Source organism: Antennarius striatus, chromosome 2 (genome assembly GCF_040054535.1).
Source record: "Antennarius striatus isolate MH-2024 chromosome 2, ASM4005453v1, whole genome shotgun sequence".
NCBI lineage: Eukaryota > Metazoa > Chordata > Actinopteri > Lophiiformes > Antennariidae > Antennarius > Antennarius striatus.
In genome coordinates this window covers 14,320,596-14,346,763 of record NC_090777.1, presented here as the reverse complement: position 1 = coordinate 14,346,763, position 26,168 = coordinate 14,320,596, and the positions used below count along the sequence as shown (strand labels likewise).

Below are 26,168 nucleotides of genomic sequence, written 5' to 3'. Positions count from 1 at the left end.
GGAAATGGCTATAGTGAATACTTTCTTCCAGAAGAGGCAGGAACATAGGGCGCCCATAAGAGTGGTGGTAGGAGCACACAGGTAGACTACATCTTGTGTAGACGGTGTAACATGAAGGAGATCAGTGACTGCAAAGTAGTGGTAGCTGAGAGTGTAGCCAAACAGAATAGGATGGTGGTGTGTAGGATGACTCTGGTGGTGAGGAAGATGAAGAGGGCAAAGACAGAGCAGAAGATGAAATGGCGGAAGCTAAAAAAGTAAGAATGTTGCATGACTTTTAGGAAGGAGTTAAGACAGGCTCTGGGTGGCAAGGAGGTGCTTCCAGATGACTGGAAAACTACAGCTAATGTGATCAGGGAGACAGGTAGGAGAGTACTTGGTGTGTCATCTGGAAGGAAAGTAGATAAGGAGACTTGGTAGTGGAATGAGGAGGTACAGGAGTGTATACAGAGAAAGAGGTTAGCTAAGAAGAAGTGGGACACTGAGAGGACTGAGGAGAGTAGACAGGAGTACAGGGAAATGCAGCGTAGGGTGAAAGAAGAGGTAGCAAAGGCCAAACAAGGGGCTTATGATGACTTATATGCTAGATTGGACATTAAGGAGGGAGAGACTGATCTAGACATGTTGGCAAGACAGAGAGATAGAGATGTGAAGGACATGAAGCAGGTTAAGGTGATTAAGGATAGGGATGGAGTTTATTGATCCTATCCATCTTGGTCAGTCCCAGAGAACCTCAGCATCTTCATCTCTGCTACCTCCAGCTCTTTCTACACTGAGAAAAAGACAGGAGACAAAGCTGGAGGTAGCAGAGATGAAGATGCTGAGGTTGTACAGTATAGTTATGTATTTCAAAACTATATAATATATAGTTTTGAACTGCCAGGCAGGAGGCCTAGAGGAAGACCAAAGAGGAGGTTCATGAAAGAGTGAAAGAGGACATGAAGTTAGCTGGTGTGAGAGAAGAGGATGCAGAAGACAGGGTTGATGGAGGCAACTGATTCGCTGTGGCGACCCCTGAAGGGAAAAGCTGAAAGGAGAAGAAGATTATTATTATTATTATTATTATTATTATTATTATTATTATTATTATTATTATTATTATTATTATTATTATTATTATTATTATTATTATTATTATTATTATTGTTGTTGTTGTTTTATCCGTATGCTGTGTCTTTGGTGATATTGAGCACTTGTGAGACCATTATGATGCAATGTTTTGTTCCCTTTATTTTCTCTCATTAACTGAAAATGTTTATTCATTCATTTTCTTCTGCTTCATCCGCGGGTCACGGGGAGCTGGAGCCTATCCCGGCTGGCATAGGGCGTGAGGAGGGGGACACTCCAGCACAACGCCAGTGTGCCGTGGAGCCACATACAAAGACAAACAACCACACACACAGTCACTCCTATGGACAATTTGGGACCGGCCAATTAGCCTGAAGCGCATGTTTTTGGTGGTGGGAGGAAGCCGGAGAACCTGGAGAGAACCCACGCAGACATGGGGAGAGAATGCAAACCCCACACAGAGCGGGACTCGAACCTGGACCCGCCGTGTTGTGCCACGACATCGCTACCCACTGCACCACCGTGCCGCCCTGTTATTGACCTGAATTTAGTTTTTTTCCTGAATGGCTTTGTAATTCTTCATGCTATTATTAAAATTATTGATATTATTGTATTATTTTGCATCACTATATCATCAAAATTTGTTTGGGGTTTTTGATCTGGGTGACTGAGCACAACGAGAAAATGTGTTGTATTTTTCTTTTTAAAAATAGGTTGATCATTAAGATTGAAGATTAAATCAGTTTCATGAATCCCCAAAGGTAAAATATTTGTCCACCTTAGTGTTATCATATTTTGCTGTATGTGTGTCACAGGCGGTAACACAGAAACACACACACACACACACACACACACACACACACACACACACACACACACACACACACACACACACACAACACACACACAGAGGGGGCCTCTAATCATGCAGATAAGAGGTAGAGTGCCAGGCAGCTCCGTCATGGTGTGCCCCCAATGAGCAACTTATAAGGGGGACAGTGCTTTATTCAAGGGCGCCTCGGCAGTGCTTGGAAGGTAACCTTGGCACCTAAACACTGCCAGTTCACACTTTGAACTATTTTGCCGAACATGGGTCTTGAACCAGCTATCCTCCAGTCCCCAGCCCATGACTTGTCTACTGAGCTACTGCCACCAGCATTTTGAATACTCCTTACAAAACACCTATGAGCATTTCTAAACTTGAGTAATTATTCATTTTGTCACAGGAAATTTTAATTTCATTGGCCTCACATCTCTACTGTGTAACATTGAGCCTTTGGCTGACTGGTGTCGATTTCAAATTCTGTGTTTGAGACACAGATGTGCCAGTATCCCTCTTATTAATAATGCAGGTAGTCATTGATATCCTTGATACAGCTAGCTGTCTGAGTGAAAAGAAACTCATGCCTGTGGTACACAATGACAACATCTCCAATGATCTGTTAATTATGATCTTAGTGATGAATAATGATACCTCACTATTAAAATTCAAGGGTTGTTTTTTTTTTCTTTTCTAAAAAATGAACTCGTGATTGAGAATGGAAATGTGGTATTTTCTACAATGATTTAATTTTGCATGAAACATCAAACAAACAGTGTGTTTCTTTTTCCATTGTTACATAACATAACTATGATGGAGAGAAGGGAAGAAAACAGAACAAAGAATGGGAGGATAACAAGTAGGAGAGGAGGAGGGAACAGCCAGACAACAGTGGCACAGAAGAGAAAGAGGTTTCCATTTAGGCTCACAGTGGGACAGAGTCCTGCTTGTACATAACACACACAAAGAAACAGTCACAAACTGTAATGTTGCTCCCACAATCATATAACACACAAACGCACACACACACACGCACGCACACACACACACACACACATGCACACACACATGCACACACACACACATGCACACACGCACGCACGCACGCACGCACGCACGCACACACACACACACACACACACACACACACACACACACACACACAAAGAATATAATAGTTTGAGGTGCTATATATTTGCTAGAATATGTCTCAAGAGTAAACAATAAACATAACACCCACTAACTTTTTCTATTTTTTTTATACTTAAATTGATAAAAAAATTCTCAAAAGAAAAGAAAACATCATCTTCTTCCATGCTGACAGAAAAATCATGTGTCACCGAAGAAAAGCCCATGTTAAATATAATATTTATCTACACATTAACTTCAAGTTCCGAATTAATAATTTCACCAATTTAATTTGTGAGTCCACAAAAATGTAGCCACAAGAGGGCACAAGCCAGTGTCTTATTGTGCCCGTCCCAAGCCCGGATAAATGCATAGAGTTGTGTCAGGAAGGGCATCCAGTGTAAAACCTTTGCCAAATTAAACATGCGTATCAAATCTATGACTTCCATACTAGATCGGTCGAGGCCCGGGTTAACAACGACCACCATCGGTGCTGTTGACCTACAGGGTGCTGGTGAAAATTGGACTACTGTTGGTCGAAGAATGAGAGGAGGAAAGTGTGTTCGTAGGAAGAGAGAGAAGAGGAACACCAAGAGTATAGGACTGAGAGTAGGGACGTAGGTGTGATGTTCAATGTTGTTAGTGGGTATACTCCGCAGGTAGGATGTGTGCTGGAGTACAGGGAGATGCAGCATAAGATGAAAATAGAGGTAGCAAAGGCCAAACAAGGGCTTACGATGACTTGTATGCTAGGTTAGACAGTAAGGAGGGAGAGACTGATCTATAGAGGTTGGCAAGACAGAGAGACAGAGATGGGAAGGACATACAGCAGGTTAGGGTGATTATGGATAGGTATGGAAGTATATTGACAGGTACCAGTATTGTGATGGGAAGATGGAAAGAGTACTTTGAAGAGTTGAACGAGGAAAATGAGAGAGAACAAAGACTGGAAGAGGTGAATGTTGTGGACCAAGAAGTAGCAAAGATTAGTCAGGATGAAGTGAGGAGGGCATTGAAGAGGATGAAGAGTGGAAAGGCAGTCGGCCCAGATGATATACCTGTGGAGGTATGGAAGTGTCTAGGAGAGGTAGCAGTAGAGGTTCTGACTGGGTTGTTCAACAGGATCTTAGATAGTGAGAGGATGCCTGAGGAATGGAGGAAAAGTGTGCTGGTGCCTATTTTTAAGAACAATGGAGATGTGCAGCGTTGTGGCATCTACAGAGGAATAAAGCCGATTAACCATACAATGAAGTTATGGGAAAGAGTAGTTGAAGCTAGACTCAGGGCAGAAGTGAGCATTTGTGAGCAGCAGTATGGTTTCTTGCAAAAAAATAATACTACAGATGCAGCATTTGCTTTGAGGATGTTGATAAAGAGAAGTACAGAGAAGGCCAGAGGGAGCTGCATTGTGTTTTTGCAGATCTGGAGAAAGCTTATGACAGGGTGCCGAGAGAGGAACTGTGGTATTGTACGAGGAAGTCTGAAGTGGCAGAGAAATATGATAGAGTGGTGCAGGACGTGTATGAGGACTGTAAGACAGTGGTGGACAGGCTGACAGACGAGGTTAGACAGGAATCTCCATGGACTATGATGTTTGCAGATGACATTGTGATCTGCAGTGAGAGCAGGGAACAGGTGGAGGAGAAGCTAGAGAGGTGGAGGTTTGTCCTGGAAAGGAGAGGAATGAAGGTTAGCCGCAGTAAGACAGAGTACATGTGTGTGAATGAGAGGGACCCAAGTGGAAGAGTGAAGTTACAGGGAGAAGAGATCAAGAAGGTGGAGGATTTTAAGTACTTAGGGTCAACAATCCAGAGCAATGGAGAGTGTGGAAAAGAGGTGAAGAAGCGTGTACAGGCAAGATGGAACGGCTGGAGAAAAGTGTCAGGTGTGATGTGTGATAGAAGACTTTCAGCTAAAATGAAAGGAAAGGTGTACAAAACTGGTGAGACCAGCGATGTTGTTTGGTCTAGAGACAGTGTCACTGAGGAAAAGACAGGAGAAAGAGCTGGAGGTAGCAGAGATGAAGATACAGAGGTTCTCTCTGGGAGTGACCAGGAAGGATAGGATCAGGAATGAGTACATCAGAGGGACAGCACATGTTAGAAGTTTTGGAGATAAAGTCAGAGAGGCCAGACTGAGATGGTTTGGACATGTCCAGAGGAGAGATGGTGAATATATTGGTAGAAGGATGCTGAGTTATGAACTGCCAGGCAGGAGGCCTAGAAGGAGACCAAAGAGAAGGTTTATGGATGTAGTGAAAGAGAACATGAAGTTAGCTTGTGTGAAAAAAGACGATGCAGAAGACAGGGTTGATGGAGGGAATTGATTCGCTGGGGCGACCCCTGAAGGGAAAAGCCGAAAGGAAAAGAAGAAGGAGTGTCCTCTAAAAGATAAACTTTCCATCTTTCTCATATAAACTAGTTGTAATACAGTAACAGAAAACTACTTGAATAGATGTTGGTGCAAGGAGAATGTACACACATTCATATAACACAGCATTTTACCATTTCAATTTTTATTGAATTCAGAACTGTGGAACCATAAGGGGACTGTATTTTGCATTATAATCAGGTAAACAAGGTAAATATTCAAAAAACAATAGAATCATATCCACAATGCCAGTCCTGTGGGAAAAAAAATATTTAAACTGTTATTTCACAGGAAAAAGTTTCTACAGCCACATTATATTTATTTTTCTAGCAGATTAACTGAATGAATACAGCTACTCTTTTTTTAAGTTATTAAGTAATGAGAGAATACATTTAAGTTCAGCACTAAAATTTATCAAAATCAAGTACCAGTATTGGATCAACATATTTTGTTTAACTACCACATGCAAAAGTGATTGTTATGCGAAATACTCAATTTCAGACTGAAATATTTATGTGATTGCTAAATTAAATATACGATAATTTCCAACAATAATTTGAAGTCCTTCAGTAAAGATTTCAGTATATGCTGGAACAAGAGGCACAATATTTCCTTCAAATTGGTGTTACTTAGAAGAAAAGAGTTTGAAAAATTCCCTCAGCACTGTACTTATAATAAGTGTTTATGTACGGTTACTTCCATCATCCCATGTTACCGGGCAGCACAATACATCATTATTTTTGTCTGTTTATGGAGAGCACCTTCCCAGAAAAGCATCGCTTATGAAACAGCGCCTCCTGGTGCTCATAGATTTTTACTGTATAGCAAAAAAACAATCAGAAGACCCAGCAGTTTGAATCACACATTAATTCGCAATTTAAACCGGCTTCATCTTCTCTCGCGGGTCGTGGGGTGCTGGAGTCTATTAACTCCCAAGCAACTGGGAGCGTGGCATATAGAGGTAGCAAAGGCCAAGTAAGGGACTTATGACAACTTGTATGCTAGGTTGGACAGTAAGGAGGGAGAGATTGATCTATACAGGTTGGCAAGACAGAGAGACAGAGATGGGAAGGTCGAACACACATATACACAGACGAACACACAGGCACCCACTCACACCTACGGTCAATTTGTGACCGGCCAATTAACCTGAAGTTCATGTTTTTTGGAGTTGGGAGGAAGCTGGAGAACCTGGAGAGAACTCATGCAGACACAAGGAGAATGTCCAAACTCCGTAAAGAGCGGGAATCGAACCCGCAACCGCCTTGTTGTGTGGGGACAGCTCTACCATACTGTAGATGATAGTTCCAAATAGTGATGAAAACTACAATAGGGACACAGACCAACTAAATGCTGATATAATAATTTTAGCAAAATAAGAGGTTTTGAAAGATTGCATAATAATGATTATTCCTAAATTTACAATTGATGATTTATGTTTTGAAATAATAAGGTAATGGAACCACACATATAACCACATTTTTAAGGAAGCACTTTATCCATTGACCTCTTTCCACACAATTTCACAGTACAGTAATCAGACAGGTAGGTCATGTATAGAGGTTAAGAAAAATAACGTCCGCAAAAGTTTACAAAGAAGAAGAAATATGCAATGAAAGAAGGGGGGAAATGATATCCTCTCTTTTTTATTTAAAAAATAAAAAAGAGGGTATATTGTGGAAAATAATGGAAAGAAAAAAGTCTAATTAAATGCTAGCGTCTAATGCTAACATGCTGATAACTGGGAGTGATTTCATTCAAATAATAATTAATTCATTATTAACAGATTAATGTCATCGTAAAGTTTTGTAGTAATTTGGGCATTTCATCTGCAGGTATGCAGAAACTGCCTGGACACTTGTATTTTATATAGGATTAGGATGGGAGAGGAGCATGCAGGGCTTCGTAGGAACCACCATGTCTACTGTTTGTTTAGTGATTGTGTTTCTGCTTAATTATTCAATGAATGCAGAAAAGGATGGCTTGTTCATTAATGATTTAGAAATCCATTCCACTATACCAAATTCCCATATCCATGCTGAATAGGTGCCTTAATGAGTGTAATATGAGAATAGAATTACTCATAATGGCAACAAAAGAGACATGATGGCATGGGGATTTGGGCAAAAATAGAAACTATTTGATAACATGATGTTAAAGCTGAATTCCATTTATCTGCCTCAGTGGTGTGCATGGTAGCTTGCTGTCTATTTGAAATTGAAGACTAATGTATTTCCTGATGAACACTCAACTGTAGTGACTCTGCAATAATGACAATATTGATGTCCCACCTGACATTTATCACTTATCAAATGCAACAGAAATCTTTCATCAAGTCCATTATTTCTCAATATTAATTACTTTCTATTACTTAAGTAATAGTTGATGTGAGCTTATCTGCTCTGATCTTGAGCCATTAATAGTAGCCTCATACTGTAAAGTGTGTTGTTAATACACTATACTTCCTGAAATTCTTTGGAAACAAAAAAGTTCAAGATCTTGTATTGCACTATACTAAATGTGAAACAATTAGAAATTTCATCTACATGAATGTCACATGACCACATTTTTGCTGTAAAATAAATTGTGTTTTTCAACATGATGTGTACAGTGTAGGTCATGTTGGAACATATTTGACTTGATTTCTTAGTGTTAGTGTGCTAATTTGACAGAGACCGTGATCATCTCTTCAAAAAAATAAGCATGTTCTCAGTGAGGAGTCTGGAATTTTTAAACAGGAGATGTGTATTTTCATCTGACTAGTGGTCTGTAATATCTGTAATCTAAATAGCAGTACATTGTGGGTCTTAAGGGTTCCCATTTAGCATTTATAGTGTAAAAGAATATGTAAGATGTGTAATTCTGTAGTTGTCCCTGTTGGGCCATCGGACATGAATGATTTAAAGACTGCATGATTTCAAATTCATCCCAGCTGGTCATACAGTAAATAGTTTTCTTGGAATGTGAAATGTGTGTCAAATGAGTGGGGAAATAGAATTTTGGTGCAAAAATTAGAAAAACAAAACAAAACCAAGAACAGAACATATTAAAGTTAGAATGTGTTAATGGCCCCAACACAATCAGATTTAGGACAGCCAGCCTGCAGCATTGATTGCTCGTCTATAAAGTACAGTAAGTAAATTGGGATTTTCAGTCACTGCTAATCATCATCTTAGTGCCTTGGTTTTAATGACATTAAATCAGGGCTTTGAACCAGAATTTTTTGCCAATCGGTTCGTTCTGAACAGAAACAGAATTATAACGTTTCCGGTTTTGTGTTCCACCCCTAAACTGACATTCCTGAACCGGTTAGAACAAAAAATAAAGTTCCTGAACCGGTCAATAATGTTCCTTGTAAATATAAATATGTAGGTGCCATAAGACTTTTAACATTAAGCGTCTTATGTGTACACTGAGTTCCAAAATCTGTAAAAATGTTTTTGTGTAATTTTAGTCAGCGATCCACCAGATCGGCCATTGTCCGCTGACATAGGATGTATTACGTCACTACGTACGCCAGCAGCGATAGACCAATTAGAGAACGTGATGCGAGGCTACGTCTGGCACATCTCCGGTAGGTACTGGTATACAGTACAGTGTATGCCGGTACTGTACCGCAGGTAAGCTGCATAACCACTTTTGTTTGGCTAAAGACCCCCGACAATGGCGTCAGCGAAGAGACACGCTTACAACGCAACATGTAAACCCCAGGCTATCAGTTCCGGTTGTTGTGGTTCACGTAAAGAGACCGGGGGGCTTCAACTTAGACACTAAATGAAATAAGACAAGAATAACTTCCACTATGTCATTTATTGCTGGACAACAGATCTTCATTGTTCTTCTCCCATAGCTCAGTATTGCTACAAAGCGCTGGCAGTACGGGAACACACTGCTCTGAAAATGACTACAGCTAAGGAGTTGATGTCTAAATCATACATTTTTAAGATTGACATACTGCAGTGTTTACCTGTTATGATTAAATTGTGACTGAGAGACTGCCCTTTTCTTAACTGCTGCTGATAGCTGCTACTTCTCTCTGCTTTCATCCCGTGTCGAGTGAATGACAGGAAGTGAAACATGAGGTCAAATATTTTTTTTAAGAATGAAAGAAAAAAGCGGTATTAACCGGTTTACAATTATTTTCTGTGATTCTGTTCCGGAACATTAAAAAAAATAAAGTTTTCGTTTTTGTTTTCGTTCCTGCCAAAATACCAAAAGTTTCCGGTTTTCGTTCCATGAACTGGTTCAAAGCCCTGCATTAAATATTAAAGAAAACTATTCATGTATTTCAACAAGGTTAATATTGCCCACTAAATATAGGAACGATTAAAGAAAAGGCCTTTTTATGAGGACAACACATTTTTTAATCATACCGCTGGTCTCAATGTGAAACAAGCCTCTTGTCTTCATGCACAACCATGTAATTTTTCTTGATGACACATACAGCGAAACCTGGCAGTGACACATGACTGTCTAACATGGACAAAGACCTAAATGACACCACAGTTTTATCTTCAGGAGTCCTGCAATAATTTCATTTCAGATAAGAAATGTAAATGATCAGTACTGTTTCAGAATAGTAAGAGCTGTTCTAACTGCTCCAATTCTGTGTTGGTCAGTTTTTCTGCACATAAATCATTCACAGAGTGTGATTCTGCCACTGCAGGCTGTCTCAGCACCTTCCACTGATTCTCTAAAGAGAGTTCAATCAGATGATCGTCACAGTTTCCCAAACAAGATCAGGGACATGGATAGAAATCCTACATTATATTAGACACTTGATTTTGTAGTAACATGTTATGTATGAAAGCTTATACATATATACAGTGTATAGATATTAATAGATGATGGGCATGAGTAGCAGCAGAGGAGGTCACGCTCACTTTTTAGCCTTGCATATGCTAAAAGGTAGGAATGACATACTAAAAAACCCCACTATAGGGCACATGTCATTTTTGACCGTTGATAATTGCAATCCCTTTTGTAATTTCTTAACTTGTAGTGCCACCATCGGGTCTTAAGTTAAACTCCTATTCTGTACCTATATCACAACGTGCCTGAATTGTGTTTATGATAATTTGCTAAATTTCACGTGGTTAGTACTGTTGCTATAACCACCGGGTGGTAAGTGCAAATCCCAACCTAGAGCCTTTTTATGTGGCATTTGCATATTCTCCTTGTGGAGGTTGTCTTTGGTTTCACGTCATAAATAAAATGTTGAAATGCTAAATGTTGAAATGGTGACTCTAAATTGCATGTAGGTGTGAGTGTGAAAGATGAAACAGTTACAGAGTTACCAGAGATATTAGAGACGCTCTGCACTCTGACACAGTATTTTATATAACTTGAGTCGAGGTGGGCACTTTTGATTTGTCAAATAAATCCTTTGGCATTTAAATCAAACAGGATATTGGATTTAAATGGTTAGTAATCTACCCTCTGATAGTTAGCAATAACAGCTAATAAATTTTCTCTCATGTTTGTTATTATCATTCAAGAGACATTTGAACCATCAAAGCAGTTGATGGTTCATTCTTGTAATGAGGATCTTTTATTGATTATCATCTGTCTGTTATATTTTATGATGACCATATTTTGTCGAAACTCCCATGTGTGTTTTCACTTCAGCACTCGGTGCCTGATTCACAATTCCATGTAAAGGGTTACATCAATTTGTGTGTGTGTGTGTGTGTGTGTGTGTGTGTGTGTGTGTGTGTGTGTTTGTGTGTGTGTGTGTGTGTGTGTGTGTGTGTGTGTGTGTGTGTGTGTGTGTGTGGTTTGTTCTCTATTGATTTGTTTGGACCTTAATACAATTTCAAAGTTTTAGTTACCCAGAGTTCACAGAAATTGCAAAATCGAAGCTACATAAGCCGTTGAAGATGGATGGATGGATAGATGGTGGATGGATAAATTTTTGTTTAAAAAAATATTAAAAATAAATAGATTAACAGAAATGCACGCAGGAGATTCTTATTTTCCATGTAAGACTTGGGGGTGGGGGTTCAGCACTGGTTTTCAGTAAATGTTTTGCCTGCCAAGGGATGGATCCTGCTCTGGATGTGTCTCTAAAACGTCCTGCACTGGTGGCGACCGAGAGCTGCAAACATAGATGATCTCCTCTCTTCCTCCCTCTCCTCCTCCAGGGCTAGATACCGTTATCAGGGCGGGGAAAGAGAGGGGGTGAGAGGTGGGGGGGGGGGGGGTGCAGAGGGAAAGAGAGAGAGGGAGGGGGGGAGAGAGAGACCATGACCAAATCCACCACACCGCCTCTCCCGCTCCACCCCTGAGCAGGAACCAGCGGTTGGTGACAGACAGACAGATATACCGGGGAGAAGAGATGTTGACCTACCAGAACAAAAAGGAAACCTCATCACGTTGACTGTACATAGTGGAAAACGGGTTTTTATTCGACTTCTACGGGCTCTGCTTCCTGCTTTTCCCCCGTCTTGCGCTGCAGGCGCTCTCATTGTGGCCGGAGCGAGAATCGCCTCCTTTTGTGTCGCCCCGCAGTTCATATTCGCCAACTTCTGCCTCCGGTTTTCCCCAAAGAAGGAGGTTCATTTCTTTGTTTCTTGTTTCGATCTAAACGGAATGAATGACAAAAACAAAGGGGGTTGATGTCCATAACTCTCCGACTCGTCTATTTTTCGCCTCACACAAGGAACGGAGACTTCATCTCCGGCAGAAGATGGAAAGCGGAGGCGGGACGGAGGGGTCGGACGGCGTGCAGAAGCCTCACGCCGGGCCGGGACACCAAGACCCCCGGTCCGACGCCGGCGAGCTCTCTCCCGCGCTGTCCGCTCAGCCTTCAGGCGAGAAGAAGATCAACCGGGCTCCGTCACCGGCCAGACCGAAGGATGTTTCCGGGTGGTCCCTCACAAAGATCCGAGGAGGGATTGGGACCCCGACTCTGAGCGTCAAGCCGGGAGCCATCCACCTGGGTAGCCGCGTTTCCAGGCGCAGCCCCATTGGAAGTCTTGGTGGGAAGGAAGGCAAATCAGAGAGAAGCAGTGGCGCTAAACCCACGGGCAAATCCTTCTTGTCCACCGCTCCTCTGTCCAAGGCCAAAACGGCAAAGGGCAGAGGGAGGAAGAAGCTGTCAGACTCCAGCGTTGGATCTGACGAGGTGTCCAAGGACTCTGGTTGCGCCACCGGGAAGCTTTCCCCCACTGACAGTAGCTCCGAGCTCTCGGACTGCGCCTCCGAGGAAAACAAGCTGTCTGCGGATGCAGTGAGCAGCGACGCGGAATCGAGGAGTAGTCGGTGCGGTGGACCGGATGGAGACAAGCCGCTCAAGGATGGTGCGTTTGGTGACAGAGCAAACAAGAAATGCTCCAACAAGACCACCTGCACACTCGAGGAGAAGGAGCAGAAGGACAGGCTCTCCCTCGGCGCAGAGACCGGGGAAGGCAGTCCATCCCCCCTCGAGGAGCGCTCGGCCACCTCTCTTGACAGCAGGATGCCTGCCAGCACATCTTTGGCTTTCTCGGATCTCACCGAGGAGTTCATAGACGGCATGCACGAAGAGTTCGTCCGAGAAATAGAGGAGCTGAGATCTGAGAATGATTACCTTAAAGTAAGTCCGATATATTTTGCTGTGTCAACGAAATAATTTGTGCGTGCTTTCCAGACTCTGCATCAGGAATCCCATTGGAAAACCCTCACATCAGAATCATGGTATTTTACCATAGCATTGTTGCCTTTGTTTGCCAGGTGGCCCTAAGGGAGCTTTTGGAGGCCATCCAAGGCTCATCACAACAATCACAACATACTGACTACAGGATCACTTGTGTCAGCAGTCTTGTCTCCTCAGGACACCATGAGTGGAGTGTGAAAGAGAGCTCCATATGATGCTGCTTTATTCCACATTTTGCATAGATGGTGGTTCCTTTCTATGATCATGTTGTTTGCCTTAGTTCACATGAGGGAGTTGAGGATGTAAATTTACTCCACAGCTGGAGGGCTTGCCACTGAAGTCTGCAGTGAAGGCCATTAATTTCCTGAGGTGTTTGATTATCACTAGTTTTAATAGGGATTTTACTTTTTTCAATTGTCGTCTCAGTCTTTTACACTCTGAGAAGAGTAAAACACACAAGGGAATGTTGAACACCAAGTCCTTCTTTGTTGGAGAAATAAAACAAGAACTAGATCATAAACCCATCATTACAACCTCAAAGAAGGACGGAGTGATGTCAGATTTTTGTTTTATTAGTAGAGGAATTGTTGAGCTGTCACATGTGCACGGGAAGTGACATGTAATATATGAGGATCTATTTTTACTTGAATGATTGATCACATTAGTATGTCTCTAAGCTCTAATTGGCGGTTACCAGACATGACAGTAATTGTCAAAGATTGGCTGAGGAGGGTGATTGATTAAAAATGCTTCCCTAAACAGCAGGACCACCCTGTTGTCTATACCAGGATTTTAGTTCTAGGTGGATCTTAATTCTGTAACTGCTTCCACGATGAAGATTTTGATTGTGTTTTGACACGACTAATCTATGATGATTTTTGCAGTTCATAAATAAATTAAGGTGAAAGAATAGTTGAACTGACTGGAGCTGCTTTCTGAATATACAGTATATTATATGACAGCATGTAACTGATCTATGGGACCAGAAGTCTGACTAGCCGTGAACCCAGCCTGGTGGTGTCTGCTGTTTGGGCATCTGTGAGGAACACCTGGTTAGAAGTCAGAAGATCAAAACTAGAACCCCTCCATATAGGAACAATGCTACAAGTGTTTGTTTAGCTACCTCCACCTATGCCAGCCACCCACTAAGTTTTGTGGAAATAAGTTTTAGTACTTTCTGTGTAATTGGGGTGAATGTTGAAAACAGCTCTATCTAGTATTTTTAGTCTTTATCCAGATCAGCACCACAATTTAATGGGATTTCCTGTCCTATGTCCCGTCGTTCTATCAAGTGCTGTGGAAATACTTCCAGAAGTCTCAGTGTAAGTCTGCTCAAAAACCAACCAGCAACAACCACAACAACCTACTATCAATTATTTCTACTACTATAACATATATTTTTCCGTTTATGTTTATTACCTTCTTATGTCCTTGTTTTCCTTCACTCATAATATTGAACTGATTGCTTGCGCTGCCATCCACACTCTTTGTTGAAGCCGCTGTTCTGTAGCAAGAACTAGAACAAATAGCATGCTGTACCTTGGCATGATGAACAGAACATAGGCCCCTAGTTCTTGAAACATCAGAGTCATAGGGCTTTCTGGGCTTTACTCTCAGTAATGTCTGTCATGCGACTGCAATGTTAGTTCACAGTAAATCATATGTGCAGCTAACGTTTTATAGAGAACCAGCTCTTACGGATCACTGTGTATACCAGTAAGGTGAACCACTTTGATAATGTTGACTGAAGTTGACTGACAAAATATTTTTAGATTGTACATGATCTGGATTTCTAACAGTGGAAACATGATGTAGAAAAGAATCAAAGAACATCATCATCATCTGATTGGTTGTTTCACTCTCCTGACTGGCTGGTTACTCACATGACACAAACCATCTTTTTCTTCCTTTAACTGTGAAAAGCGGGTCAGTGGAGCATGTCATTCTTCCTTGGTCTCTCGCCACATTAACTTGTGATTCCCTCGTTGTGTATCGTCACATCTCACTGTCTGCCTTTGTGTTATATCTGCCTCCTTATCTATTGGTGTCATACTTACACTGAGTTCCTCATTACACTTCTCCATTCCCACTGCACCCACTTACTTTTCTGTCCCCCTATTTAGCTTTCTTTGCATCATCCCTTAATTTTTATTTTCTTTCTTGTCCTCCCTTCCTTCTCTCCCTGTGTTTTTTGACCTGTCTTTCCTCCTTACATTCTTTTGTTTTTCTTTTTGTTTTCATACGTTTTATATTGCTACTCCTATTTTGGTGTTTCTTTTCTTTTCTTTTCTTTTCTTGTCTTTGCTTTTCTCAAAGTTCTCAAAGTAATGTAGATTTTGTCTCACTGCATGTTATTTTCACTTGATCATCAATTTATTTAAACAAAATGCGACACACACACGCACGTACACACGCACACACACACACACACACACACACACACACACACACACACACACACACACACACACACACACACACACACTCACAGACACTTAAAGCTTGTTGTCGCTACAGTTGTAGCTTTGTAGAAGCTGACCCACATTCTTTGCTGTAGTAAATTTTGACAGCAGCACTACTACTACTGCAGCGATTCAAAGGGATGACGCAACTCGTGCTGTTGGGTAGAAATGTGTGATTCCTTTCTAGTGAGTCTATGAGATTGGAATAACTACCCTACTGTAAACATATACCCAGCCTCTGTTTGAGATGAATTTCTGTCTGAGTTCATGCTTATTTAAATATTTGTCCAAAATGTTTTGTGTAATTGTTCAACTGTTCAGCAATTTCTTTTGCTCTGTTGTTGATTTCTTTGCAGGGACTGTTAACATCTCCACTGTAAAATAATAACTGACCGTAACCTTTGACCTCCTGGACTGAAGCGAGAGAATGGATCAATAGATATTCATATTACATCCCTGAGTGCATTGTTCTACTTAAAACACCTGTATCTCTACTTCTGATGTCCACTTTCATCCGACTTAGGATATTAAATTGCTTACACAACTCAATGAGGGCACAAATTGTTGTAAGGGCAATCTCTCTGATGAGGATGTGAAAGGCAAAAATGCCGTGCGGAGGTGAGCAATGACTGACTGGATAGATGGATTTCGATTGTGACACTCTGAATTGAAGATGATTATTTGATAATGATGGGTATTGTGTTGCATGTGTAGCAAAAAGTGCAACTCCCATTGAACATTGAAGGATTTACTCCTGACCCATATTCACTGACAAGTCTAATTTACATGGGTCTTATTGTTTCATAGTAAACCCTCTATTCCTCCATTCTTTCCTGTTTTTAGGATGAAATGGAAGAGCTGAGGTCTGAGATGCTGGAGATGAGGGACATGTACATGGAGGAAGACGTCTACCAGCTGCAGGAACTACGGCAACAGCTGGAGCAGGTAGGACAGAATAACGTGACACAAATAAGATGACACGTGACATTCTTGACTCACACTGCTTCCATTTCTCAGGCAAATAAGACGTGCCGCATCTTGCAGTACCGACTGAGAAAGGCAGAGCGGCGTTCTATCCGTGTTGCACAGACAGGGCAGGTGGACGGAGAATTGATTCGATCGCTGGAGCAAGATGTCAAAGTAAGTGCTTCAAAAGCTGATTGAGCCGCAGCTCAAACCATAGGGTGTGTTATATGAGGAGTGGCATGAAAAAAAAAAGATTTTCATCGGTGTGTCTGGAAGCTAATTTATAGGTGTTAAAGTGCTCTGACAAGAACACACATCTTAATGTCTTTATACTCAGAGATCAGATGATATTGATACAATAGAGTCCCTTCTCTTCTCTGTGTCACCTTAATTTTATTAAACTGTGCAAAAAGGTGTGATTTGAAACAGCGACCTGGAATCGTCTGAGCCTCAGAGGTGAGAAATCCAGTTGTGGGTTTATGCAGGACAGTGAGGTCGTCAGGTCGAATTTAAAATATCTTGTGTGTGTGTGTGTTATCTGTGTTACTGCAGTTTATCTTCATCGAGCACAGTCACACCCGTAGTTAGCACTGGATATGATTAGTTTAGTGTCTTGGTGACATGACCACACTTCAATGACATGTTACACACTGCTTTATTAAGGATGATTTAGACTTTCACACTGTTGAAGTCATAAGACAGTGGTGAGGTCACAGTTCCAGTTTGTTTCGTGGTATTTCCCAGCTCATGACAGCAAGACAGATTGTCGTGCAGAATGTGGAAATTATGTTAGCCCACATGAAAAGAACCAGCATTTCAGACACAGATTCAGTAAATGTACATGCAGACTGCACTCTCTTTTACAAGCATACCTCTCTGTGTGAATACAGACCAGTCATTTCAATCATGTCAGGAATCCTGATACAGGCCAGATATACACAAACATAGTGACGGCTAAGCCTCTGTGTGTGCTTCTTTTCAGGCTGACCCTGTGCTGCAATTCACTACATCAAATTCACAGCATCCCTCTAACGTTTTGCATGTGATAAAGAGCACAATGAGACCTTTATACCCTGAGAGAGAGAGAGACACCGCGGTGTCAGTCTCTAAGGACTTTCTGCCGGCTGTTGCTGTCTGTCTCTCAGCTCCTGTCTCACCATCTGGTTGTTTTGGAAGAGGGAAGGAAGGAGGAAGGCAAAAGGATGAACGTACATCCTGTGTGTGCGTATGTGTGTATGTGTGTGTGTTTCTGTGCCGAGTAAAAAAAGGGGGTTCTGTCACTGTTTGAAAATTCAAATTAGCCAATCACAGTGAGAGGATAAGGCGGGGACAGAGAGGGAAATGAAAAAAAAAAGAAAAAAGGATCTAACAAAAATACAAATGAAAAGACACAAAACATAAAGGAAGAGAAACAAGGTACCTAGGTTCTTGAAGAAGAATCAGTTAATTTAACAGGAGATCTGACTGAAATTATGTTTAACTTGGCAGTGGCAGTGTTGGGATAAAGACTGAATCAAAAGCAATGGAAAAAAATAGAAAAAAAAACTGAAGGAAAAAACACGTCACATCTGTTGGCGTTGGTGGAAAGGCTTCATTAGCACAGGACCTTGAAAAACTACAGATTTGACTTCTCTCACTACACGTGGCTTCATGTTCTGCTCTTACCTCCAGGTTTTAAGACTCAGACATCAGGTCGGGTTACTCCAAACTATGTGTGTGTGTGTCTGTGTATACGCACATGAGTGTGTGTATGCATGAAACCCATTCTAAGCTTTGGTTTTGTCAAACTCTGTTTATTCTTTTAGCTTTTTATTTATTGTAATGCCTCTTAGAGACAGACCTACCTCTGTAACTCAACCCTGATTTAACTTCAGAAAATAACTACTGTATCAGGAAAAACAATAAAAAAACAAACAAAGCCTATTTGGTTATGAGAAGTTAGGCTTTGTGCTTTGTATAGGTAGCAAATGCAGCAGCTGTAAAAGCTGCGGATTCTTTTTCTTTGATCTTGATAGTTCAGCTGACATGAGACCAGCCCAAACACAAGCCATTGTGTTGATGTGATGATTCAAGCAGCTAACAACATATTAGCTAACTCAACAAGGCATGCTGAACCATCTAGCACATCAGTGCATGGTATTACTGTAGGCCAATGTGTGTCTAACCGCTCTTTAAAGTACAGTCAACTTCTGCAGAAATGTCAGGATATAACCCAAATTATATTCATTTTTTATATTATGCTAACTTGCTGTATCCGCTGACCTGTTTAACAAAACTAAACTCAGTTATGGCCATGATGCACATATAGGCTATATGTTTTTTTGTTGTTGAAAAGGGTACTTAATATCTAAAGATGATTCCACATTTTTTATTACAATAAAAAATGTGGAATCACCTTTAGATAACAGTTTGATATGTTTATCAATGTAACAATTGCATCAGTATCGTTTAATACAGTATATCAAACCGAAAATCTATCAAACCTCTGTTGTTGTTTCTTCCTACCAGAAGACTCTGATGATCCAACCTAACTTTGACATGAGCTGGTTTAAAAAAGAAATAAAGAAATTGGCTTAACTGTCAATGATTTAAGACCTTGATCTGATGAGTCACACACACACACACACACACACACACACACACACACACACACACACACACACACACACACACACACACACACACACACACACACACACACACACACACACACACACACACACACACACCGTGACTTGAGTGTCCAAGCATCTCCTGGGGGTTAAGTAGAGCAACAACGACACATGGAGAAAAGATGAGAACTGAGGGAAGTGAAGACAGAGAAAAAAATCTCTGTTTCTGTAAACATAAACAGATTCTTACATATCCATGGGAATATCTGACATCATTTCCTGGCCTTGTTACACACTCCTCTCACTCCCACAGGCCCACAAGATATCTGGACACACACACTCACACACCAACACATATTTGCATAGAGGAAATAGTCAGCTTTACCAGATTCTGTAAAGACATACTTGAGTGTTAAGGAAAATTAGCTTATTTTTTTGTCTGAGCAGGTGGATGACATGCTAGCTAGTTTCTCTCTTGTCCATATAAGGACAGACCTCAGTCCTCTACAGTGGGGTGTGTGAGCTGGACAAGTTTTTGCTACGTGTTGTATTTATGCTATGTATGACACCAGAGTACTGTCCATGCAACGGGTAACATGATTGCAGCATACAGTAAAAAAAAAAAAAAAAAAATCAATCTAGGATTTCAATCCTTGTCATCTGGGTGAATTAATTTGGTAAAATTCAGTGATTAATGTTTTATTTTATATTCTGTCTTCAAAGCGCTCTGACTCTATGCCCATTTAAGTGCAGTCTTGCCAATCTCTTTGATGACAAGAGTTAATAATGAGCCCCATAACAGGCCTAGCTTTTTCCATTGTGTCGAAAGGCTTTGTGGGCTGGATGGAAGCCAGAAGCTTTGGCCTGCAGGCAGCTCATTGGTGATCCCTGCTCCAAACAGTCATCTTCCCTGCCTGACTCCCTCACAGACTCACAGTATATCATACCACCATGACTCTGGACTCCCTTATTAAGGTACCATTTACATGACCTCGTGAAATTTAGAAATTTTGTTTTTGGTTTAGTTATTTCTTACACAAAAACAATATTTTAGATGCTTGAAAACACAAATAGGGTCCAGAGTCCATCCTTGGGAAGAAGACACCAGACTGTAAACTGGCAAAGAGCAACTCAGATGATTCAACCCAGATTCTGATGTGGTGGTTCACAGTTTCAGCCTTATTTGCACATGTAGACCTAACAGCAAAAACAGTGCGGAACTGTCTGGTATTCCTTGTGCTGCAGACTCCAAATTTACCTTTCAGCAAAATGTTGTGTAAATTGTATTATACATTCACTAGCCTCCCACCTACAACACTTGTGAAGTTCAGAACAAATCAGCCCCTGCTTTTCCATTCACTGTATTTTCACTTGGCCTTACTAAGTCAGAAGCAGAGGAACAGACACAACAAAAACAAAAAAACAAACAAACATTCATTCACACCAACATTACATTCACATTTAGCACTAAGTGTGGTGGAGTTCAGCCAGAGCTCTGTATTAGCAAATAGAAGGTCTTCAATTCCTGAATGAAACCTTTTTTGAAGTTTCCTCCCACACCAGAACACATGAATGTTTAGGTTCCAAGAGTCCTTCTGTCATTACTCTGGGACAAGACTGCAGCTGTCCCCTGGTTTCTGTTCTGTTTCTAGAAACCTCAGCAGAATGGAAGGCTGCCTCGAGAGGAGGACTTCCTAGATTGTTATAAATCTAGTGTACTTTAAAACACTTTTGCTCATTAGCTTACTAGTTGTAGAAGAACCTGCACATTTAGAAAAAAATATTGGTTGGATTTGTTTGGCTTTCCCTCACAGTAGTAATGAGCTCCAAAAATTCTAGCAGTGATCTTCGTTATTGGGGTCCAACTGTATGCAGCTCAGTAACACGGTCAACCTAAACTCTTACATTACAAATTGTTTCTTTTGCTGCTGTCTTCAACAAACCATGAAAAAATAGTTGATTTGACAAATTTATTTCACAGCCTCATGTATGAAAAAATAACTCTAAGTTATTATAAGTTATAATGTTATGTTTTTGTAAAGATCCCTTTTCCTTATTCAAGTTGGAGGAGCATCAGTACTGAGTTAAGACTTTAATATCAGTTAAAAACTCCATGTAGGTTTAGTTTCAAACTATTTTCCAATCATGATCTCATAACAGATCATCCTTTAGAGGAAGTAGAACCAGACACATGTCCTTCTGTTTAAGTCTATAACTCAGTTTAATCCTGACACACACACACACACACACACACACACACACACACACACACACACACACACACACACACACACACACACACACACACACACACACACACGTATTGCATGTGAAACCTCTGATAGAACCTATGGGGGAAGTCATTTGACTGGTGACAGTTAAGTGAACACAAACACTGTGAGTGTGTTTGAGCACATGTACATGCCTGTGTGCGTGTGTGTGTATGTGTGTGCGTGTGTGTGTGTGTCTGTTTTTGCAGTCAAGTTGAATAACAGGAGGAACAAGAATCTATTTGGTGAACACACAACCACACAGAGTGCACACAACAGGGATTCATTTGATGACTCGCGGCTACTTGTTGAATGATATTTCTGTTAGCCCTGTGGCCTGTGTGTGTGTGTGTGTGTATGTGTAGCAACCCACTACGTGTGTGTGTGTGTGTGTGTGTGTGTGTGTGTGTGTGTCAGTGTGTGTGTCGGTGTGTGTGTGTGTGTGTCAATGTACATTGCATGTTTTGTTATGTTTTGAACATCCATATTCATATGCTTCAAGCTTCGAGCTGCCCGTCACTCTATCCCCACTCCCCCATTGCATACTTATAGGCCCCTTGTGTGTGTATGTGTGTTACAGGACCTGTACACACTATGTATGTGCATGTGATTGAGTAACTACAGTGTGCTTCTAATTTCCCTTTGGGGATCACAAAAGTATATACAATTAAAAAAAAGAAAAATCCCATGAACATCTACAGAATATCCCATGTGCACCTTCCCCCCATACACACAAACAGTAATTCTCACACAGCTTTGAAACACCCTGACTGAATGCTAATTAGTGCATGCTATAGCTCTGTTGCTGGGTAGAACCAATGCTTCAATGGATTTGAATCCCCCACATTCCCTAGAACATTGAAGAACAATACAGCATTTATTAGGAGTCAACGGCTGACGAGAGAAATGAGAGCTAAACAGGAGACCTTTTTAATGGGAAGAGAAGGAGGAATTAAGATGAATATCCATTAACTTGAGCAAAAATACACTTCCTCATATAATCATGCTGTTTGTCTGATCCAGATGAAGGTCTTTGAGCCTTCAGTCAGTACACATTAAGGACTCCTCTCGGCTTTCAGTAGTGATGAAAAAAATCCTGTCAGTTTCATGGCTCCCTGTTGTCACACTTGAAGCCATGAAGGTTAAGAATGGATGGACATTGAAAAAGAACACTATAACAAATATAATAAATGAAACTACAAAATATATTGTGATAATTATGCTCAACAATAAACATTCTATCATCTAATTACATAAGTGAAAAGACATCAGTTGAGGGTGAGGAATTGTGGTCATAGCTAATAGAAACAAATGAAGGGTTCTCAAAGTCTCACGTGTCGATCAATAAATTCACCTAAACTTCTCCCTGTGTGGAACTTCAGACTATGACTTTCTTCATCTGTTCCTTCTCCAGTCAAATCACTGAATGAAGGGGTGGGTTATGATTTATGGAGATCTGGATTCAATCAGTTGCATTCTTAAGGTTATGAGGTTATATTTACAGAAAACCTCAACTGGAATGACTCCTTAATGTGGCTCTCAGGACGTCACCCCATGTAAGAAACTCTTTGTCGGAGTACAGTTTCATATGTAAAGCTTACTTAAAAAAAAAAAAGAAAAGATTTGGAAGCAATGAAAATGACTTGTTCTCACATCACATAAATCAGTCATTTTACAGGAATGATGGACACATTTGTCATGCATTGCACACAATATGACAAAAATACCCTGATTGTAAAACCAAATTAATATCTAACATATTATATAATAACTAGCGGGAACCCGTGGAAATTCCACGATAAAACATTAATATCAGACTTAGTTTGTTTTCTTTTTTTTCCTTCGCCGTCACAAGAAAACAAACCGCTGTGTCCGACGAAGCTGTAACGGCACCGTGTGTGTGCGACGGACAAACGCGAAGACGGAGGCCACTTCGGCGTTATGGTCCGGTCATACAGGTAGATGCCGGCGTCGTGAGTTCGGTCCTGGTGAATAAAGCATCGGGGTTTCCCACGCGACAACGTGAGGTCCGTCACAATCAAAGAATAGAAACCGCTCTGTTTGACGAAGCCAAAGTGGTTCTCTAAGTGAGAGACATGGACAAATGTGAAGAAGGGAGCTAACTCGGCTGGCGGCCTGAACTTCCTGGTACACGCCGGAAGCGTGACAGCGTGAGGTTTTCAAGTGAGCTTATTCAAATACAATGCCTTGTGAAAGTATTGGCCCCTCAATAACTTTTTGACATTTTGCTACATTTAAGGCTTCAAACTTAAAGGTAAAAAACTGAAAATATTTTTCAAGAATCAACAACATGTGAGACACAATCGTGAAGTGGAACCAAATTTATTCAACATTTTATATTGTGTTTACAGATAAAAAAAACTGAAAAGTAGCATTCTTGAAAAATATTTTCAGTTTTTTACCTTTAAGTTTGAAGCCTGAAATGTAGCAAAATGTCAGAAAGCTCTTGGGGGGCCAATACTTTCAAAAGGCACTGTATATATAAAGGTGGGGAGATGTATTTAATGCAGACTGTAAAAACCCTGTGCTGCCTTCATTTGTATTTACTCTGCTGTTAGCATTTACAGGGAGAACAAACACACAACATCGAGGATTACATAGAAAGAGGAGAGTAAAAAGGAAATTGCACAGAGAGAGAATCACTGCTACAAGAGAGAAACTACTGTATATCATAATGAAAAAATGTAATGCCACCATCACTTCAACCTCTGTTTCTAACATGATCATTTTGTAACACTGCCTTTAGCGATAAAGCAGTTAACATTTTGGAGTCAGACGTATTTAGTAGAGGGCGGAGATGACAAAAATTTTGATTGCAGTGACCTTTGCAGTGGTCACTTGTAACTCGCAGAGAGAATACAGGTTGGACAGATTTGTGCTTCAGTATTCAAACTCTAAAACTGTTCACTAATTCTGCATACCATTAGTTGTACACAAGCAGAAGTCAGTATGGAAATACAGTGAAACATGAATTGAAATGTTGTGAAGGTCAGGGGTGAGCGAGAAAAGGGGGAGAGAGAGAGAGAGAGAGAGAGAGAGAGAGAGAAAGAACAGAACAAACAGGCATTGTGGCACTCTGCAAGCTGGCATTTGTCCAAATTCTCTCCCTCTCTCTCTCTCTCTCTCTCTCTCCCTCTCTCTCTCTCTCTCTCTCTCTCTCTCTCTCTCTCTCTCTCTCTCTCTCACACACACACACACACACACACACACACACACACACACACACACACACACACACACACACACACACACACACACACACACACACACACACACACACACACACACACACACACTCTCTCTCTCTTTACATTGTATGTCATCTTTTGATTTACTTGCATGTGATGGTTTTTCTGGAAGACAAGATCAATCAATAACCAATTGTCTGATCGCTTCTGATATCAAGGTCATGGGTTTTCCCTAGCACCCATCCCATCTGAATAAGAGCAGAAGCTGGGTACACCCTAGATAAGTCACCACTTTATTGGGGGCCACATAGAAAGCCAAATACCCATTCAGGCTCACAGTCATACCAATGGTGAATTTAGAGAGGCCAATTCACCTGCATTGCATGATTTTGGAGGTGGGAGGAATCTGGAAAGAACCCAGGCAGAAAAGGGGAGAAGATGCAAACTCCACACAGAAAGGCCCTGGCTGGAGTTGAACGAAGAACCTTCTTGCTGTGAGACACTGCAACACTCTAATTCCCTACATCTTCAATACATCTTAAATCTTAGAGGATTAATTTATTGTAAGTATTACAATGACTGTATTTTGGTTAAACCTAAACATTGCTTATTGTCATAGAAAAGGTCATGCTGCTTATAATTGATCTGGGAGGCAACATTTCCACAAATCAGTGTACAATTGTATCCTGCAGTCAAAAATGGCCGCCATTATGGCTTTGAATATGAGAGTTTACATCATTTTTATGGCTGCCAGCTCTTAAAGATCCTGATTCATTATTTATAGAAAAGAGCTCATGCAAAATGATCACTTTGTTTATACAAGTTGCAGGAATTAATGTTAAGTGCTTTTTTCTTTAAAACACAGTTTATAAATCATGTTCCTTGTGACTTTAATTGGTAAATGCACTATCATTAAAAGCATGAACTTGGATCCTGAAAATGAACTGTAAGATAACTTTCTTCATGTACGAGTATATTAGCAGCATCTCTTGCAAAGCACTAATGCTAGCTGGTCAACAACACACAACATTTCATTATAATTTTATTGGTCGTGGAAAAGATTACCATTGAATAAGAATAGAAAAGGTCATGCTGGGTAGCGCTGTCACTGCACAGCAAGGTGGTTCCGGGTTTGAGTCCCGCTCTGTGCGGAGTTTGCATGTTCTCCCCGTGCCTGTGAGGGTTCTCTCCGGGTTCTCCGGCTTCCTCCCAACTTCAAAAACATGCGCTTTAGGTTAATTGGCCATTCCAAATTTCCCGTAGTGTGTGAGTGTGAGCGTGTATGGTTGTCTGTCTTTGTGTGGCTCCGCAGCGCACTGGTGTCGCGCCCGGAGATTGCCCTACCTACTGCCCTAAGACAGCTGGCGGAAGATTAGTGAATGAATAATAACCTTTATTTGTTCCACAGTGGAGAAATTTGCACGATTGCAGCAGCAGTGAAGAGGGGGCTCAAACACACACACCTCCAAATGAATGAACAATATTGTAACTAAGTTCAGTAAAAAATTACTTCTTATTCCGTCCATGGTTTTTTGTTGCCTCATAATAGAGTTGTGGCGGCCATTATTCTTTAGAATATCATAACTTGTAATTATATTAAGTCCACAATTGTCACTTCTCACAAAGG

At 40.9% G+C, this 26,168-nt stretch overlaps 1 protein-coding gene across 2 annotated transcripts in view; it reads left to right on the top strand.

The window, feature by feature from the left end:
- Positions 1–11,675: 11,675 nt before the first annotated feature.
- The window catches only part of mtcl2 (microtubule crosslinking factor 2), a 103,227-nt gene continuing 88,734 nt past the window's right edge, over positions 11,676–26,168 (top strand). For both annotated transcript variants that reach the window (XM_068327930.1, XM_068327923.1), the window contains exons 1-3: positions 11,676–12,962; positions 16,328–16,429; positions 16,502–16,624. In XM_068327930.1, coding sequence (XP_068184031.1) covers positions 11,982–12,962; positions 16,328–16,429; positions 16,502–16,624 — 1,206 coding nt within the window. In that variant the 5' untranslated portion in view covers positions 11,676–11,981. The remainder of the gene's footprint in view (positions 12,963–16,327; positions 16,430–16,501; positions 16,625–26,168) is intronic.